Source organism: Mastigoproctus giganteus, chromosome 9 (genome assembly GCF_048544385.1).
Source record: "Mastigoproctus giganteus isolate SK-2022 chromosome 9, ASM4854438v1, whole genome shotgun sequence".
Taxonomy (NCBI): domain Eukaryota; kingdom Metazoa; phylum Arthropoda; class Arachnida; order Uropygi; family Thelyphonidae; genus Mastigoproctus; species Mastigoproctus giganteus.
Window position 1 is genome coordinate 32,937,628 of NC_143583.1, and position 18,000 is coordinate 32,955,627.

Here is an 18,000-nt window from a genome sequence, read left to right on the forward strand (position 1 = left end):
ATGATCCTGCAGTGCTTCTTTAACCAGTGCCTCCATTAATTTTCCTGGAACAGAAGTTAAGCTCACAGGTCTATAATTACTTGTGTCAGCCTTTGATCCTCCTTTGTGAATTGGGGTCACATTTGCACATTTCCAGTCTATGGGTACCTCCCCTGAGTCCAAGGAAGCTCTCATAATTATGTCTAAGGGTTTGCTTACTTCCTTTGCTGCCCCTTTTAATATAACTGGATAGATCCCATCCACCCCGGGTGCCTTTCTTGTGTTTATCTTCAAAAGTTTCTCCTCCACTTTACTCCCAGTTATTTCAAGATTCTGTAGCTTACTGCTAGAATTGAATACACCTCTGGCATTCCCCTCGCTGAATAACTCCTCATGTGTGAATGTCGATGCAAAATATTCACTTAGTTTGTTAGCTACCTGAGCAGGATCATCAACAGTTGACCCATCAATATCAAGTGGACCAATCTGATTCATCCCCTTCCTTCTAGAGTTTACATAAGTAAAGAACTCTTTGCTGTTTTTCTTTGCATCCCTTGCCAAGGATTTCTCATAATCTGCCTTGGCCTGCCTAACCTCCTTTGTAACTTGGTTGCATATCAACTTGCATCTATCATAGGCTTCTGTGTCATGTGTTAATTTGTAAGTATCCCATGCATTTTTCTTCTCTGCCATATGCCTCATTAGTTCATCTGACATCCATTTTAGCGTAAACCTTGAACAATATTTCTTAGTTGGTATGTAAAGCCTAGTGGCTTCCAAGATAAGTTCTTTGAATGCTTCCCATTTTGAATTTGCTGTTGGTAACATCATCAGTTGGTCCCACTGTATAGAATTTAAATACTGTCTCAGTCCATCGTAGTCGCCTTTACGGAAGCAATAACCCTTCCCTTTTATTTACTTATTTTATTTACCCCTAATGGTAGTTACCTCTTTGAGTAAATCCCACTTCAGCACACTGTGATCACTGCCACCTAGTGGTTCATTTATCTGCAGATTCTTAATGCATGAAGAATCACTGCTGATAATCAAATCAAGAGTATTACTCCCTCTAGTTGCCTCCTGAACATGCTGATGTAGAAAACAATCATCCAATAAATCCACAAAAGCCCTGCTAGTGTGTGAATGACCAGCCCCCAAATTCCAGTCAATATGTGGGAAATTAAAATCTCCCATTATAAGACTCTGATTTACTGGCCCACTCTATTTCCATGTACAGTTTCTTATTATAATCATCAGAGTCATTAGGCCTATAGCACACTCCTACTCTCAATTTTGATCTCCCAATGCTTATGTCACACCAAACTGACTGAACACAGCACTGTCCAGCGATGTCGACTGGCTTCACTTCCTTGGTTTTTATGTGTTTCTTAACTAATAGCATAACCCCTCCCCCCTTCCTATCCTGTCTATCCTTTCTGTAGACGTTGTACTCCCCAAATTCCAGTTCTGCATCCCTTATATCTGTGTGACACCACGTCTCTGATATCCCAACAATATCTGCCTTTGATGTTTTGAGCAATACCTCAAATTCATCAAATTTATTTACTAAACTCCTAGCATTGGTGTACACCCAAGTATACCTACACCTGTTTCTATTCTTAGCTACCCTAACACAACCCATGTGTTTACTTGTACCGCAGTCTCTGAAATATCATGCTTCTTGTTTTTCAGGCTTCTGCTCATTCTAATAGAAGCAGTGCAAGAATCTCTTTCACCTCTGCCAGTGGCTACTGTCAATCTATTGGTCTTTGTCTCCCCCCCAACCAAGCTAGCAGTTTTCCGACCCACCTAACACTGCCTCGATAGCATCAGCAAATATTCTTGCACCCTTTCTATTTAAGTGTATCCCATCCCTGTAGAAGCAATCTCTCCTGTTAACAAGTACAGTCCAGGCTGAAAAAAATTCTACCCTTGAACCTTGCACAATCTTTCCAGTGCTGAATTGATCGACAAGGCTCTCATCATATACTCCCTCCTATCGTGTCTGGGCAGAATTGCAGACACTTTCAAATTCAACCCTAATTCTCGGCTTTTGTTCAACAGTGACCTGTACTTGTTAAGTAATTCTGCTGGTCTCCTACTCTTAATATCATTAGTGCCAACGTGTACAACTATATCACCTTTTGTGCCCTTAAAAGATAATATTCGCTCTACAACGTCATCAACCTTTGCCCCTGGCAGACATAATGGAAATGTAATCTTCTTTTCCCTAGATGCAAAGGTTTATAAATATTTGTTAAGACACTGTGCACCTTCCTAGCTACAAGCTTACATTGCATGCTAACTTTAATGTTTCACTGTATCAAAATGCCTAAGTCTATCCTTATTTACACCGTTCAGCTTTATCCCACCAAACATATAAGTTATTATTGGATGATTATTTCCAAAATTAACAATACATTTGGCAGCATTAAATTGCAACTGCCATTTCTCTGATTTCCATAAACCTCTCCAAATCATTCTTAAGTAGCTCAGCCTGACTTGTATTGTTAACCAATGCTAAGTTTTCAATTATATTTACCCATTTTATTGACTTAATTGTTAGATTAAATTATTTTCTATAAGTAGCTTATAGACACGATAAAGCTTTGAGGTTCATTTTGAATTTAGATAGCACAATTTTAAAAGTAATTAATACCTTCTGTCCGTAGATTTACCCTTCGTAATTTGCCGCCATTGTTAAACAATTTTGGGTGCCTCCATAGCCATGTGGGAAGGAGCAGCAGTGCGTAGCACAGGCTTCTTGATTAAACCGGGATTCGAACCCATCACCACCAAATACGGAGGATGCGGAAAGGTCAGTTAATGACCACCACATATCCCAGAGCAATATGGCCTTAGTTGCTAATGCTCCTAAAAACCAAATAACAAAAACAACATAAACAATATTGATATGAAGATCAGCAGGGTTGTTAACGACACTAACAAAAACAGGATCTAGAAAAGTTGATCTAGATCCTGTTGTGCTGCAACAGTATCTAGAAAAGTTGAGCAGATGGGCTGAGAGGTGGCAACTGAAGTTTAACATTCAAAAATGTAAAGTACTGCCTATAGGAAGCAGTAACCCCAGAGTAACGTATCAACTGTGTGGTACTACACTGACAGTGGTAGAGATTGAAAAGGACCTTGGGGTATCGTGCAGGCAGATATGAAGTTTTCTGAGCAGTGCAAACGGTCTGCAAGAATAGCTCATGGTGTCTTGTCAATATTATATAGGAATTTTTCTAGCAGGGATAAGCATTAGCATTAGTAGAGGCATATGATGCAAGAAAGCAAGCTTATGCAGCATCAGCCAAAAAAAAAAAAAAAAAACACGCTCCCATTTCACCCCTCCGTTCATTCCAAGTACCTCTCCAGCTCAACCTTAAATTTATTTAGGCTATCAACTTCCACAACAAAGGATGGAAGTCTGTTCCACCAACCAACCACCTGCTAGCTAAAGGCGAACTTCTGCACATCTATCCTACAACTGTCTTTCCTCAATTTGAATTAATGCTCTCTCAAATGATTATTCTGAGCAGGAGCAAGAATTCCTTCGGCATTGAGCATGCTCAAACCATTCAAAGTTTTATACACCTCAATCAGATCACCTCGCAGGTGCCTAGTCTCCAGACACTGTAATTTGCAAAATTTAAGCCTTTCTTCTTAAGAGCAACCCTTTGTTCCATTCGCTAATCTTGTTGCCCTTCTGTGTACTCGTTGCAAGAGTACTCAAGGTGTGGCCTGACCATTGCCTTATATAAGGGGATAATCATCTCCTTATCCTTGCTGAAAAAATTTCTGTATATCATTGACAAGACACTATGAGCTTCTCTTGCAGACCATCTGCACTGCTCAGAAAACTTCATATCTGCCTGCACTATTACCTACAGGTCCTTTTCGTTCTCTAACACTTTCAGTGTAGTATGACAGTGTTGATACATCACTCTGGGGTTGCTGCTTCCCATATGTAGTTCTTTACTTTTGTCAATGTTAAACTTAATTTACCACCTCTCTGCCCATCTGCTCAAATTTTCTAGATCATGTTGCAGCAGCGTCCTTAACAACCCTGTCAACCTTCGTATCATCTGCAAACTTGGATATTAAGTTTGATATACCATCATAAATATCATTTATAAATACAGAAAACAACAATGGTCCCAATACTGAACTCTGAGGGACTCCACTAATAATATTAGTTCACGATGAGCAGTGTCCATTGATTACCACTCTCTGTCTTCTCCCACTGAACCATCCCTTTATCCATAGCAGCAATTTGCGTCCGATGCCAGACTGCTTCATTTGTGCAGCAGTCTTCCATATGCAACAGTATCAAAAGCCTTTCTAAGATCGAAATATATGATATCAAAGTTATTCCCTGCATTCAGCTCCTTTGTGACCACATCATAGTATCGAAACAAATTGATCAGGCAAGATTTTCCCTTAACAAAACCATGCTGTGTCCGAGCTATAACTGAAGTCTTGTCTAGATGATCCTGCAGTGCTTCTTTAACCAGTGCCTCCATTCATTTTCCTGGAACAGAAGTTAAACTTCCAGGTCTATAATTATTTGTGTTGCCCTTTGATCCTCCTTTGTGAATTGGGGGTTACATTTGCACACCTCCAGTCCATCAGTACCTTCCCTGAGTCCAAGGACAATCTCATAATTATGGCTAAGGGTTTGCTTACTTCCTTTGCTGCCTCTTTTAATATAACTGGATAGATTCCATCCACAACAGGTGCCTTTTTTTTTATGTTTATCTTCAACAATTTCTCATGCACTTTCCTCTCAGTTATTAGAAAATTATCCAGCTCACTGCCAGAGTTTAACTCACCTCTGGCATTCTCCTCCCTGAATAACTCCTCATGGGTGAATGTAGATGCAAAATACTCATTTAGTTTGTTAGCCATCTGAGCAGGATCATCAACAGTTGAACCATGAATATCCAGTAAACCAATCTGATTCATCCCCTTCCTTCTAGAGTTTACATAAGTAAAGAACTCTTTGCTGTTTTTCTTTGCATCCTTTGCCAAAGATTTCTCGTAAGCTGCCTTCGTCTGCCTAACCTCCTTTGTGACTTGGTTACAAACCAGCTTGTATCTATCATAGGCTTCCATGTCACCCATTAATCTATAAATATCCCATGCATTTTTCTTCTCTGCCACATGTCTCTTTAGTTCATCTGACATCCCTTTAGGCCTAAACCTTGAAGAATATTTCTTAGTTGGTATGTAAAGCCTAGTAGCTTCCAAGATAAGATATTTGAGTGCTTCCCATTTTGAATTTGCTGTTGGTAACATCATCAATTGGTCCCACCTATAGAATTTAAATACTGTCTCAGACCACCGTAGTCACCTTTGCAAAAGAAAAAACCCTTCCCTTTACCTCTGATGGTAGTTACCTCTTTGAGTAAATCCCACTTCAGCACACTGTGATCACTGTCACCTAGTGGTTCCCTTATCTGCAGATTCTTGATGCATGAAGAATCACTACTGATAATTAGATCAAGAGTATTACTCCCTCTAGTTGCCTCCTGAACTTGCTGATGTAGAAAACAATCATCCAATAACTCTACAAAAGCTTTGCTAGTGTGTGAATGACCAACCCACAAATTCCAGTCAAAATCTGGGAAATTAAAATTCTCCATTATAAGACTCTCTGATTTACTGGCCCACTCTATTTCCCTGTACAGTTTCTTATTATACTCAACAGAGTCATTATGCCTATAACACACTCCTACTCTCAATTTTGATCTCCCAATGCTTATGTCACACCAAACTGACTTGACACTGCACTGTCCAGTGATGTCGACTGGCTTCACTTCATTGGATTTTATGTGTTTCTCTGATATCCCAACAATATCTGCCTTTGATATTCTGAGCAATACCTGAAATTCCTCAAATTTATTTACCAAACTCCTAGCATTGGTATACATGCACCTGTTCCTATTCTTAGCTACCCTAACACAACCCATGTGTTTACATGTACTGCAATGACTCCCAGCACGCTTTGAAATACTCTGCATCTTATTTTCCTTCTATTGTAATGAGGAGCATTACAATAGAAGCAGTGTAAGAATCACTTTCACCTCTGCCAGTGGCTACTGTTAATCTATTAGTTCTTGTATTCCTCCAAGCTAGCAGTTTTACGACCCACCTAACACTGCCTCGATAACATCAGCAAATATTCTTGCACCCTTTCTATTTAAGTGTATCCTATCCCTGTAGAAGCAGTCTTTCCTGTTAACAAGTACAGACCAGGCTGAAAAAAATTCTACTCCTTGAGCCTTGCACAATCTTTGCAGGGACGAATTGATCGACAAGACTCTCATCATATTCTCCCTCCTATCATGTCTGGACAGGATTGCAGACACTTTCAAATTCAACCCTAATTCACGGTTGAGGTGATTATCCCCTTGTATAAAGCAATGGTCAGGCCAACCTTGAGTACTGTATATAGGTCTGGGGGCCTCATTTTAAGTACAAGTACAGAGAAGGGCAGCAAGATTAGTGAATGGAATGAAGGGTTGCTGTTATGAAGAACAGCTTAATTTTTCCAAATTACAGTGTCTGGAGACTAGGCACCTGTGAACTGATGTGATTGAGGAGTAGTAAGCCTTGAATGGTTTGGGCATGCTCAATGCTGATGGTTTTTTTCTCTTGCTCAGAATAATAACTTGAGAGGGCATAAATTCAAATTGCGAAAAGAGTTGTAGGATAGATGTGCGGAAGTTTGCCTTTAGCCAGCATGTGGTTGATTGCTGGAACAAACTTCTGTCTGTCATTGTAGAAGTTCATAGTTTAAATAGATTCAAAATAGAACTAGACAAACATTTGGAGTGAATGGATGGGCGAAATTAGAAAATTTTTTTTTTTTTTTTTTTTTTTTTGGCGGATGATATATAAGCTTGCTGTTTTGCATCATGTGCCTCTGTTAATGCTAATTCTAATGGGCACTGCTCTTTGTGGACTAATGTTATTAGTTGAGATCCCTATGTTTCGGTGCTGGGCCCATTTTTGTTTTGTCTATTCATCAATGGTATTGATGAAGGTATATCAGGCTTAATGTCCAAGTTTGCTTAGATGATACAAACGATGGCAGGGTTGTTAACAACAATAAAGACAATATGCAACTGCAACTGGATCTAGATAAGTTGGGCAAATGCAGTGAGAAATTACTGCTATCCATATGTAACGTACTGCATATGGGTAGCAGTAACCCATGAGAAACATACCAACTGTGTGGCACTACACTCAGGCAAGTGGAAAGTGAAAAAAGACCTGGAGGTAAATTTGGAAAATTTGGTAAATCTGGAGGTAAATTAAAATGGAGCTATAACTGAAGTCTTGTCTAGATGATCCTGCAGTGCTTCTTTAACCAGTGCCTCCATTAATTTTCCAGGAACAGAAGTTAAACTAACAGGTCTATAATTACTTGTGTCGCCCTTTGATCCTCCTTTGTGAATTGGGGTCACATTTGCACATCTTCAGTCCATGGGTACTTCTCCTGAGTCCAAGAAAGCTCTCATAATTATGGCTAAGGGTTTGCTTACTTCCTCTGCTGCCTCCTTTAATATAACTGGATAGATCCCATCCATCCCGGGTGCCTTTCTTGTGTTTATCTTCAACAATTTCTCCTCCACTTTACTCTCAGTTATTACAAGATTCTCTAGATTACTGCCAGAGTTGGATACACCTCTGGCATTCCCCTCGCTGAATAACTCCTCATGTGTGAATGTCGATGCAAAATATGCATTCAGTTTTTTAGCTACCTGAGCAGGATCATCCACAGTTGATCCATCGATATCAAGTGGACCAATCTGATTCATCCCCTTCCTTCTAGAGTTTACATAAGTAAAGAACTCTTTGCTGTTTTTCTTTGCATCCCTTGCCAAAGATTTCTCGTAATCTGTCTTCGCCTGCCTAACCTGCTTTGTAACTTGGTTACAGATCAACTTGTATCTATCTTAGGCTTCTGTGTCACGTGTTAATTTGTATGTATCCCATGCATTTTTCTTCTCTGCCATATGTCTCATTAGTTCATCTGACATCCACTTTGGCCTAAACTTTGAACAATATTTCTTAGTTGGTATGTAAAGCCTAGTGGCTTCCAAGATAAGTTCTTTGAATGCTTCCCATTTAGAATTTGCTGTTGGTAACATCATCAGTTGGTCCCACTGTATAGAATTTAAATACTGTCTCAGTCCATCGTAGTCGCCTTTACGAAAGCAATAACCCTTACCTTTACCCCTAATGGTAGTTACCTCTTTGAGTAAATCCCACTTCAGCACACCGTGATCACTGCCACCTAGGGGTTCATTTACCTGCTGATTCTTAATGCATGAATAATCACTACTGATAATCAAATCAAGAGTATTACTCCCTCCAGTTGCCTCCCGAACATGCTGATGTAGAAAACAATCATCCAATAAATCCACAAAAGCCTTGCTAGTGTGTGAGTGACTAGCCCCTAAATTCCAGTCAATATCTGGAAAATTAAAATCCCCCATTCTGGAGACTAGGCACCGGCGAGGTGATCTGATAGAGGTGTTTTAAGCCTTGAATGGTTTGAGCATGCTCAATGCTGATGGAATTTTTCCTCGTGCTTAGAATAATCACCTGAGAGGGCATAAATTCAAATTGAGAAAATACAGATGTAGGATAGACGTGAGGAAATTTGCCTTTAGCCACTGGGTGGTTGGTTGGTGGAATAGACTTCCATCCCTTGTCGTGGAAGTTGATAGCCTAAATAAGTTTAAGGCTCAGCTGGACAGGTATTTCGAACGGACAGGGGGGGTGAAGTGGAAGTGGTTATTTTTTATTTATTTATTTTTTAATTAATTAATTTATTTATTTATTTTAATTTAATTTTTTTTTTTTTTGGCTGATGCTGCTGCATAAGCTTGCTTTCTTGCATCAAATGCCTCTACTAATGCTAATGCTATACTCATCAGAGTCATTAGGCCTATAGCACACTCCTACTCTCAATTTTGATCTCCCAATGGTTATGTCACACCAAACTGTCTCGACACTGCACTGTCCAGCAATGTCAACTGGCTTCACTTCTTTGGATTTTATGTATTTCTTAACTAATAGCATAACCCCTCCTCCCTTCCTACCCTGTCTATCCTTTCTGTAGACATTGTACTCCCCAAATTCCAGTTCTGCATTCCTTATATCTGTGTGACACCATGTCTCTGAAATCTCCCATCCTGATGTTTTGAGCAATACCTCAAATTCATCAAATTTATTTACCAAACTCCTAGCATTTGTGTACACGCAAGTATACATGCACCTGTTCTTTTTCTTAGCTACCCTAACACAACCTATGTGTTTATTTGTACCCCAATGATTCCCAGCAGTCTCTGAAATATCCTGCATCTTATTTTCCAGGCTGCAGCTCATTCCAATAGAAGCAGTGCAAGAATCACTTTCACCTCTGCCAGTGGCTACTGTTAATCTATTAGCCCTTGTATCCCCCCAATCTAGCAGTTTTCCGACCCACCTAACACTGCCTCGATTGCATCAGCAAACATTCTTGCACCCTTTCTATTTAAGTGTATCCCATCCCTGTAGAAGCAGTTTCTCCTGTTAACAAGTACAGACCAGGCTGAAAAAAATTCAACCCCTTGAGCCTTGCACAATCCTTCCAGGGCCGAATTGATCGACAGGGCTCTCATCATATACTCCCTCCTATCGTGTCTGGGCAGAATTGCAGACACTTTCAAATTCAACCCTAATGTTTTGTAAGGCTTTTTTTCAAAGTGACCTGTACTTGTTAAGTAATTCTGCCGGTCTGCTACTCTTAATATCATTAGTGCCAACATGTACAACTATATTACCTTTTGTGCCCTTAAAAGATGATATCCGCTCTAACGTCATCAGCCTTTGCCCCTGGCAGACATACCCTGGTCCATTTTATTTCTTTCTTTATGGTGGCAATCTAGTTTTTAGCAATGAGTGTTTAAGCTTTTGTGTTTTTACAATTACTGCATTAGAGCCTACGTGATGTGATTTTATTCTTTGGCAGACTGGCATTTCAGTGAATGTCTGCCTTCATCCATTGCAGTAGTTTGCATTATCTTCAAAATGCAGTAATGTTCACAGTTGTTGTATTCAGGCAACCTCACATGAGATTGGATGCAATGGTTGTCAATTTTTTCTTCCTTGCTTTGTTCGTCCTATATCCAGTTGCAGCTTGTGACTCTGATGTCTCTGATGTATGGAGGTGCTGCTTCTTAAAGTTACATTAAATTACCTTGGCAGAATATATAAATAGTAATAACAATAAGAGTTAAAATTACTACAAAACATTAACTGGACACTTACCATTAACAGACTTGGGGGTAATCTTGAAATTTTATTTAAAAATAAAATCTATTCTTCAGGTTTTATCTTTTGAAAATAGATTAATAACTCTTTCATTCAAGTTTGGTTTACTGTTCAAATCAGCACTGCTCACTTTTAGCATTAGCATTAGTAGAGACATATGATGCAAGAAAGCAAGCTTATGCAGCATCAGCCAAAAAAAAAAAAAAGAAAACCCTTTCACTTCACCCCTCCATTCATTCGAAATACCTGTCCAGCTGAGCCTTAAATTTATTTAGGCTATCAACTTCCACAACAAGGGATGGAAGTCTGTTCCACCAACCAACTACCCACTGGCTAAAGGCAAATTTCCGCACATCTATCCTACATCTGTCTTTCCTCAATTTGAATTTATGTCCTCTCAGGGTGATTATTCTGAGCAAGAGGCAGTATCCCATCAGCATTGAGCATGCTCAAACCATTCAAGGCTTTTTACACCTCTATCAGATCACTTCACCGGTGCCTAGTCTCCAGACACTATAATTTGCAAAACTAAAACCTTTCTTCGTAAGAGCAACTCTTCGTTCCATTCACTAACCTTGTTGCCCTTCTCTGTACTCATTCCTGCAGCTCTACATCCTTCTTGGAATGAGGCCTCCAAACCTGTATACAGTACTCAAGGTGCGGCCTGACCATTGCCTTATACAAGGGAATAATCACCACCCTATTCCTGCCAGAAAAATTCCTGTATATCATTGATAAGACACCCTGAGCTACTCTTGCAGCCCGTCTGCACTGCTCAGAGAACATTAAGCTTGATATACCATCATCAATATTATTTATAAATACAGAAAACAACAATGGACCCAATACTGAACCCTGAGGGACTCCACTAATAACATTAGTCTACGATGAGCAGTGTCCATTAATTACCACTCTCTGGCTTCTGCCACTCAACCATCCCTTTATCCATAGCAATAATTTGCCACCAATGCCACACTGCTCCAATTTGTGCAGCAGTCTTCCATGTGCAACCGTATCAAAAGCCTTTCTAAGATCCAAATATATAATATCAAATTATTCCCTGCATCCAATTCTTTTGTGACTACATCATAGTATCTAATCAATCAATCACTTCGCAGTTCCTTTGCCTCATTTTTTTTACCTCTGAAAAATGCGTATCGGCAACCTGCCAACTAGGCATTGTTTGAACCACTGGGACCAAAATGTTTAACTACTTAATGCACTGTTCCACCTAGGGTTAAACTTCAAAGTTGAAAACGATTTTGTGTTTTTGTTCGTTTATTATCAAAATGATTATTCAAAATAGAGGATGAGCGTACTATATGCAAAACCTGTTAATAAAAATATTTATTGCGTTGCATCGTTCTTCACAAAATTTCATATAACTCTGATGACTGCATATTTAGATTTTAAAAGCTGGGGAATCTCCAGTTCTGCAGTACCTACCAACAAGCGATCCCTGCCTATATATATTTTTCTTTTGTGGTTGGTTTATCATACATATCATATCAGTGATAATTCACTCTTTTTTGGCCTCTTTATAAGGTACCGCTGGTCTAAATTTATTATTTATTGGCTTATTACTTGGGCTATATTTGCCCCATACTTAATATTTTCCAAAATTTTTAGATACATATTCCTCCACTCTTCTTCCATTTCTATTTCTGCCTTATTTATTTTTGGTTTTTTGCTCGTTTTCTGCATTTTTTAAAAAATATTGCCTTTATATATTATGCAAAGTGTTGTTGGATTTTGCTTATGCAGCCACTTACGTTCACAGTCATCTCTTTCTTTCTTTCTTTGTTTATTTGTTTATTTTTACAAATAAGCATATTATTTTTTACAGTTTTATATATATATATATATTTAGCCTACATACTTTGTGATGAAGTTAACAGAATCAGTGTATGTTATATATATTTTGTTAATCTTTTTATTCTGCTTTTTGTGTTTTAGTTCCTGCCCGAATTATTGATTTTGGCGAGTCCATTGTAACAGTTCCAGGAGATAAAGTTGTGCTGACATGCCAAGATGTAGGAAATCCATCACCAAAACGAGAATGGAAAGTTAGGTAAGCTGAAAAAAAAATATTCATATAAGCCCAATTTATGACTTACTCGTTCAGTTAATTTTAGTAGACTTGCAATAACATCTTTGTGTTATTTTTGTTAGTAGAGAAATTCACAATTGGAACATAAAGGAATTTATATACTACATTATAAGTTTGGTTTTTTTTTTTTTTTTTTTTTTTAGATTTTAGGAGCATTAGCAACTAAGGCTATATTGCTCAGGGATATGCGGTGGTCATTCCCTGACCTTTCCGCATACTCCGTATTCGGTGGTGACGGGCTCGAACCCCGGTCTAATCAAGAAGCATGTGCTACGCACTGCTGCTCCTTCCCACCTGGCTACGGAGGCGCCCCATTATAAGTATATCATTACAAGTATACATTATTATAACTATACAGCATTTAAGTAAGTCCGTTATAATGAGAGTTGAGAAATCAGAAAAAATACTTGTTGTAATGGATTTCTGTTATATCCAAATTACAGTTTGAAAAATATATAAATGCTGAAAAACAAAAAAATTGAGAATGTCCGTTGCTTATTCACTTTCAGTCTCCAGCTCTTATAAAAATAATCTCAGTAAATAAATTAATAAATTAATAGATTTCTAAAAAAAATAAAAATAAGCTCATTAATAAGTAAATTGTAAAAATAATAAACACAAACAATAGGATGATGAAATAAATGTTATAGTGGCACAATCACTGTAAAATTTATTTAATTTAAACAGTCAGTTTTCTCTTTTTATCCCAGTAAACTTTATTTTAGAATGTAACCTAAATATGGTATCAAGAGAGACCACTTCTATACGGATGGGATACACTTAAATAGAAAGAGTGCAAAAATATTTTGCTAATGCTATCAAGGCAGTGTTAGGTGGATCGGAAAACTCCTACCTTGCGGGAGGGGGGAACAAGGACCAATAGATTAACAGTAGCCACTGACAGAAGTGAAAGTGATTCTTGCACTGATTCTATTGGGATGAGCAGCAGCCTGGAAGACAAGGTGCCAGGAATTTCAGAGACTGCTGGAAGTCATTGTGGAATAAGTAAATACATGGGCTGTGTTACGATAGCTAAGAATAAGAACAGGTGCATGTATAATTGTGTGTACACCAGTGTTAGAAGTGTAGTAAATAAATTTGATGAATTTGAGGTATTGCTCAAAGCATCAAAGGCAGATATTGTTGGGATATCAGAGACATGATGTGATACAGATATAAGGAATGGAATTTGGGGAACACAATGTGTACAGGAAGGATAGAGAGGATAGGAAAGGAGGAGGGGGGTTATACTATTAGTTAAGAAGCACATAAAATCCAAGAAAATACAGATAGTTGACATAGGCGGACAGAGCAGTGTTGAGTCAGTTTGGTGTGACATAAGCACTGGGAAAGGAAATGTGAGTAGGAGTGTGTTATAGGCCTAATGACTCTGATGAGTATAATGAACAGAGAAATAGTGGGCCAATAAATCAGATTGTCTTATAATGGGAGATTTCAACTTCCCAGATTTAACTGGAACCTGTGGTTTGTCACTCAAACACTAGCAAGACTTTTGTAGATTTATTGGACGATTGTTTTCTACAACAGCATGTTTGAGAGGAGAGGCAACCAGAGGGAGTAATACTCTTGATCTGCTTATCGGCAGTGATTCTTCATGCATTAAGAATCTGCAGGTAAGGGACCCATTAGATGTCAGTGATCACAGTGTTCTGAGGTGGGATTTACTCAAAGATGTAACTATCATCAGGTGATATGATACGATTTTGCTTTCGTAAAGGTGACTGTGAGGTCCGAGACAATTTTTAAATTCTGTACAGTGGGACCAATGGATGATGTTACCAACAGCAAATTCTGAATGGGAAGCATTCAAAGAATTAATCTTGGAAGCTACTAGGCTTTTCATGCCAACTAAGAAATATTGTTCAAGATTTAGACCTAAATGGATGTCAGATCTAATGAGACACTTGGCGGAGAAGAAAAATGCATGGGAGACATAAATTAACACATGACACAGATATTTATGGTAGATGTAAGCTGGTTTGTAATCAAGTCACAAAGGAAAGGAGGTTAGGCTGTCAAAGACAGATTATGAGAAATCTTTAGTTAAGGATGCAAAGAAAAACAGCAAAGAGTTCTTTACTTATGTAAACTCTAGAAGAAAGGGGATGAATCAGATTGGTCCAATTGACATCAATGGTTCGATTGTTGATGATCCTGCTCAGGTAGCTAACAAACTGAATGAGTATTTTGGATCTATATTCACACAAGAGGAGTTATTCAGGGAGGGCAATGCCGGAATAACTCCTCTTGTTTTTAGATCACTGCTAGAGGTTTGTTAAACTCTAACAGTGAGCTAAATGATTTGTAATAACTGAGAGCAAAGTGCAGGAAAAATTGTTGAAGTTAGACCTAACAAAGGCACTTGGAGTGGATCGATCTATTCGTTTATATTAAAGGAGGTGGCAAAGGAAGTAAGCGAACCCTTAGCCATAATTATGAGAGCTTCCTTGGACTCAGGAGGGTCCCATGGACTGGATGTGCAAATGTGACCCCAATTTACAAAGGAGGATCAACAAGTGAAACAAGTACTTACAGACCTGTTAGTTTAACTTCTGCTCCAGGAAATTAATGGAGGCACCGATTAAAGAAACACTTCACAATCACCTAGACAAGACTTTAGTTATAGTTTGGACACATTATGCATTTGTTAAGAAGTCTTGTCTGACCAATTTGATTGGATACTATGATGTAGTCACAAAGGAACTGGATGCGAAAAATAATTTTGTTATCATATACTTGGATCTTAGGTATGCTGTTAATACTGTTGCACATGTAAGACTACTCTACCTCTTAATTGAGGGCAAATTGCTTCTATGGATAAAGGGATGGTTGAGTGGGAGAAGACAGAGAGTGATAATTAATGAACACTTCTCTTCGTAGACTAGACTAATGTTATCAGTGGAGTCCTTCAAGGTTCAGTGTTAGGTCCATTGTTGTTTTCTGTGTTTATTAATAATATTGATGGAGGTATGTCCAGCTTAATGTCTAAATTTGCAGATGTTACATACAAAGGTTGGTAATGACACTATGCTACTGCAACAGGATTTAGAAAAGTAGAGCAGATGTGCTGAGAGGTGGCAACTGAAGTTTAACATTGACAAATGTAAAGTACTGCCTATGGGTAGCAGTAACCCCAGAATAACGTATCAACTGTGTGGTACTACAGTCAAGGTGGTAGAGAATGAAAAGGACCTCAGGGTAATTGTGAAGTCAGATATGAAATTTTCTGAACAGTGCAGACGGTCTGCAAGAGTAGCTCATGGTGTATTGTCAATGATATATAGGAATTTTTCTAGCAGGGATAAGGAGGTGGTTATTCCCTTGTATAAGGCAATGGTCAGGCCACACCTAGAGTACTGTATACAGGTCTGGAGGCCTCATTTCAAGAAGGATGTAGAGCTGCTGGAATGAGTACAGAGAAGGGCAACAAGACCAGTAAATGGAACAAAGGGTTGCTCTTATGAAGAAAGGCTTAATTTCTGCAAAATACAGTGTCTGGAGACTAGGCACCTGCGTGGTGATCTGATTGAGGTGTATAATGCCTTGAATGGTTTGAGCAAGCTCTATGCTGATGGGATTCTTCTTCTTGCCCAGATTAATTGCCTAAGGGGACATAAATTTAAATTGAGGAAAGTCTGTTGTAGAATAGATGTGCAGAAATTTGCTTTAGCCAGCAGGTGATTGATTACTCAACAAACTGCCATCTGTCGAAGTTGACAGCTTAAATAAATTCAAGGCAGAACTAGAACTAGACAAACATCTGGAGTGAATCGATGGGTGAAATGGGAAGGGTTTTTTTTTTTTTTTTTTTTTGCTGATGCTGTAAGCTTGTTTTCTAGCATCATATGTCTCTACTAATGCTAATGGTAATATTTTCCCAGAAAAAATAATTTTGATATAATTTTATCAAGTATTGTGCCTTTCCGCATGACAGTTTACTCTGCAACAAGTATGTTAACAGTAGAAAAATAATAGTTGTTGCTGATCCAAATGTGGAAAGGCTGTTGTTATTGTTGTTATTTGGTTTTTAGAAGCATTAGCAACTAAAGCTATATTGCTCTGGGGATATGCAGTGGTCATTCCCTGACCTTTCCATATCCTCTGTATTTGGTGGTTATGTGCTCAAACCCCGGTCTAATCTAGCAGCGTGTGCTACACCCTGCTGGTCCTGCCCACCTGACTATGGAGGCACCCTGTGGAAAGACAAACCAAATTATGTTTTATTGATTTTCATGTGCGTCATGCATCTGCTCTAGTCATTTATCCTTCTTTCTCTAAGATGTGTATTTGCAGAAATGTGACACTTTCATTGCATGAGGTGTAATTGGAAAGTTTCAGGGATGGCTATGGCAAGATACTGCTGTCATCACTAATGATATTTGCATCAGTTTGCATATTATATCATGTTTCTAAATCTGTCATTACAGACATAAGTTGATTTGTGTTTGTTGTTTTTATTTGGTTTTTCTGTACATCATTCATAAAAATGTTTGCATTTGTTTAAGCACAATAATGTATTTTCTGGCACATTTTCTTCACACTGAAGGCCTTGATGCAAAGTTTCAAATGCTGCCAACTTTTCATGGTTGGAAGGTTTAATATTGACCTCAATTTCAAACAACTCATCCTTGAAATTCTCACTAGTGATTTTTGAATACTCTCGAAAATTTTGACGTCACTGAGATATTCAGCTATTCACATCGTTATGAACTCCTAAAAATTCTTCAAGAACAATTTCTCCACTGATCAACCCTCTTGCTTGGAGTTCTTCCCAAGATTTCTCAATGTCTTGTATCAGTTCATCCCTCTCATTGCTGTTAGCCATTTTAGCAAAACCTGCTTTTGCAAAACAATTCTTAATCGTTGTTTCCGTCACATCTTGACTTCAAACTTTTGCCAACTCTAATATGCACATCTGCAAATCTATAATAGAATCTATAGGTTGGGTGGTTTCAATTCTAAGTATAATTTTTTCAGTATGCACCTTCAGTAATGCATTTTCAAGTTCTTGATAATGCCTTAGTTCATTGGCTGCAGTTTAGATGAGGAATTTGGAGGGAAGAAAACAAGTTTCATACTTGTAAGTTTCGAAATTACTGAGTGAAGGTAGGCAGGGCAGTTAGCATTAGCATTAGCAGAGGCACATGATGCAAGGAAGCAAGCTTATACAACATCAGCCAAAAAAAAAGCCCTTCCCATTTCATTGATCCATTCATTCCAAATGTTTGTCTAGTTCTGCCGGGAATTTATTTAAGCTAGCAACTTCCACAACAACAGATGGAAGTTTGTTCCAGCAATCAACTACCTGCTGGCAAACTTCTGCACATCTATTCTGCAACTGTCTTTCCTCAGCTTGAATCTATGCCCCCTCAGGTTTGTAATCTGAGCAGGAGGAAGAATCCCATCAGCATTGAGCCTGCTCAATCCATTCAAGGCCTTATACACCTCTATCAGATTGTCTCGCAGGTGCCTAGTCTCCGGAAGCTGAAATTTGCAGAACTTAAGCCTTTCTTTTTAAGAGTACCCCTTTGTTACCGTCACCAGTCTTGTTGCCCTTC

The 18,000-nt window shown here is 38.5% G+C and overlaps 1 protein-coding gene across 1 annotated transcript in view; it reads left to right on the top strand.

Annotated features, from left to right (window-relative positions):
- Window positions 1-18,000, top strand: part of LOC150080136 (cell adhesion molecule Dscam1-like) — a 1,047,872-nt gene that overhangs the window by 710,725 nt on the left and 319,147 nt on the right. Inside the window, 1 exon segment of the mRNA XM_090381929.1 lies at window positions 12,268-12,382. Within this exon segment, the coding sequence (XP_090238055.1) occupies window positions 12,268-12,382 (115 nt within the window).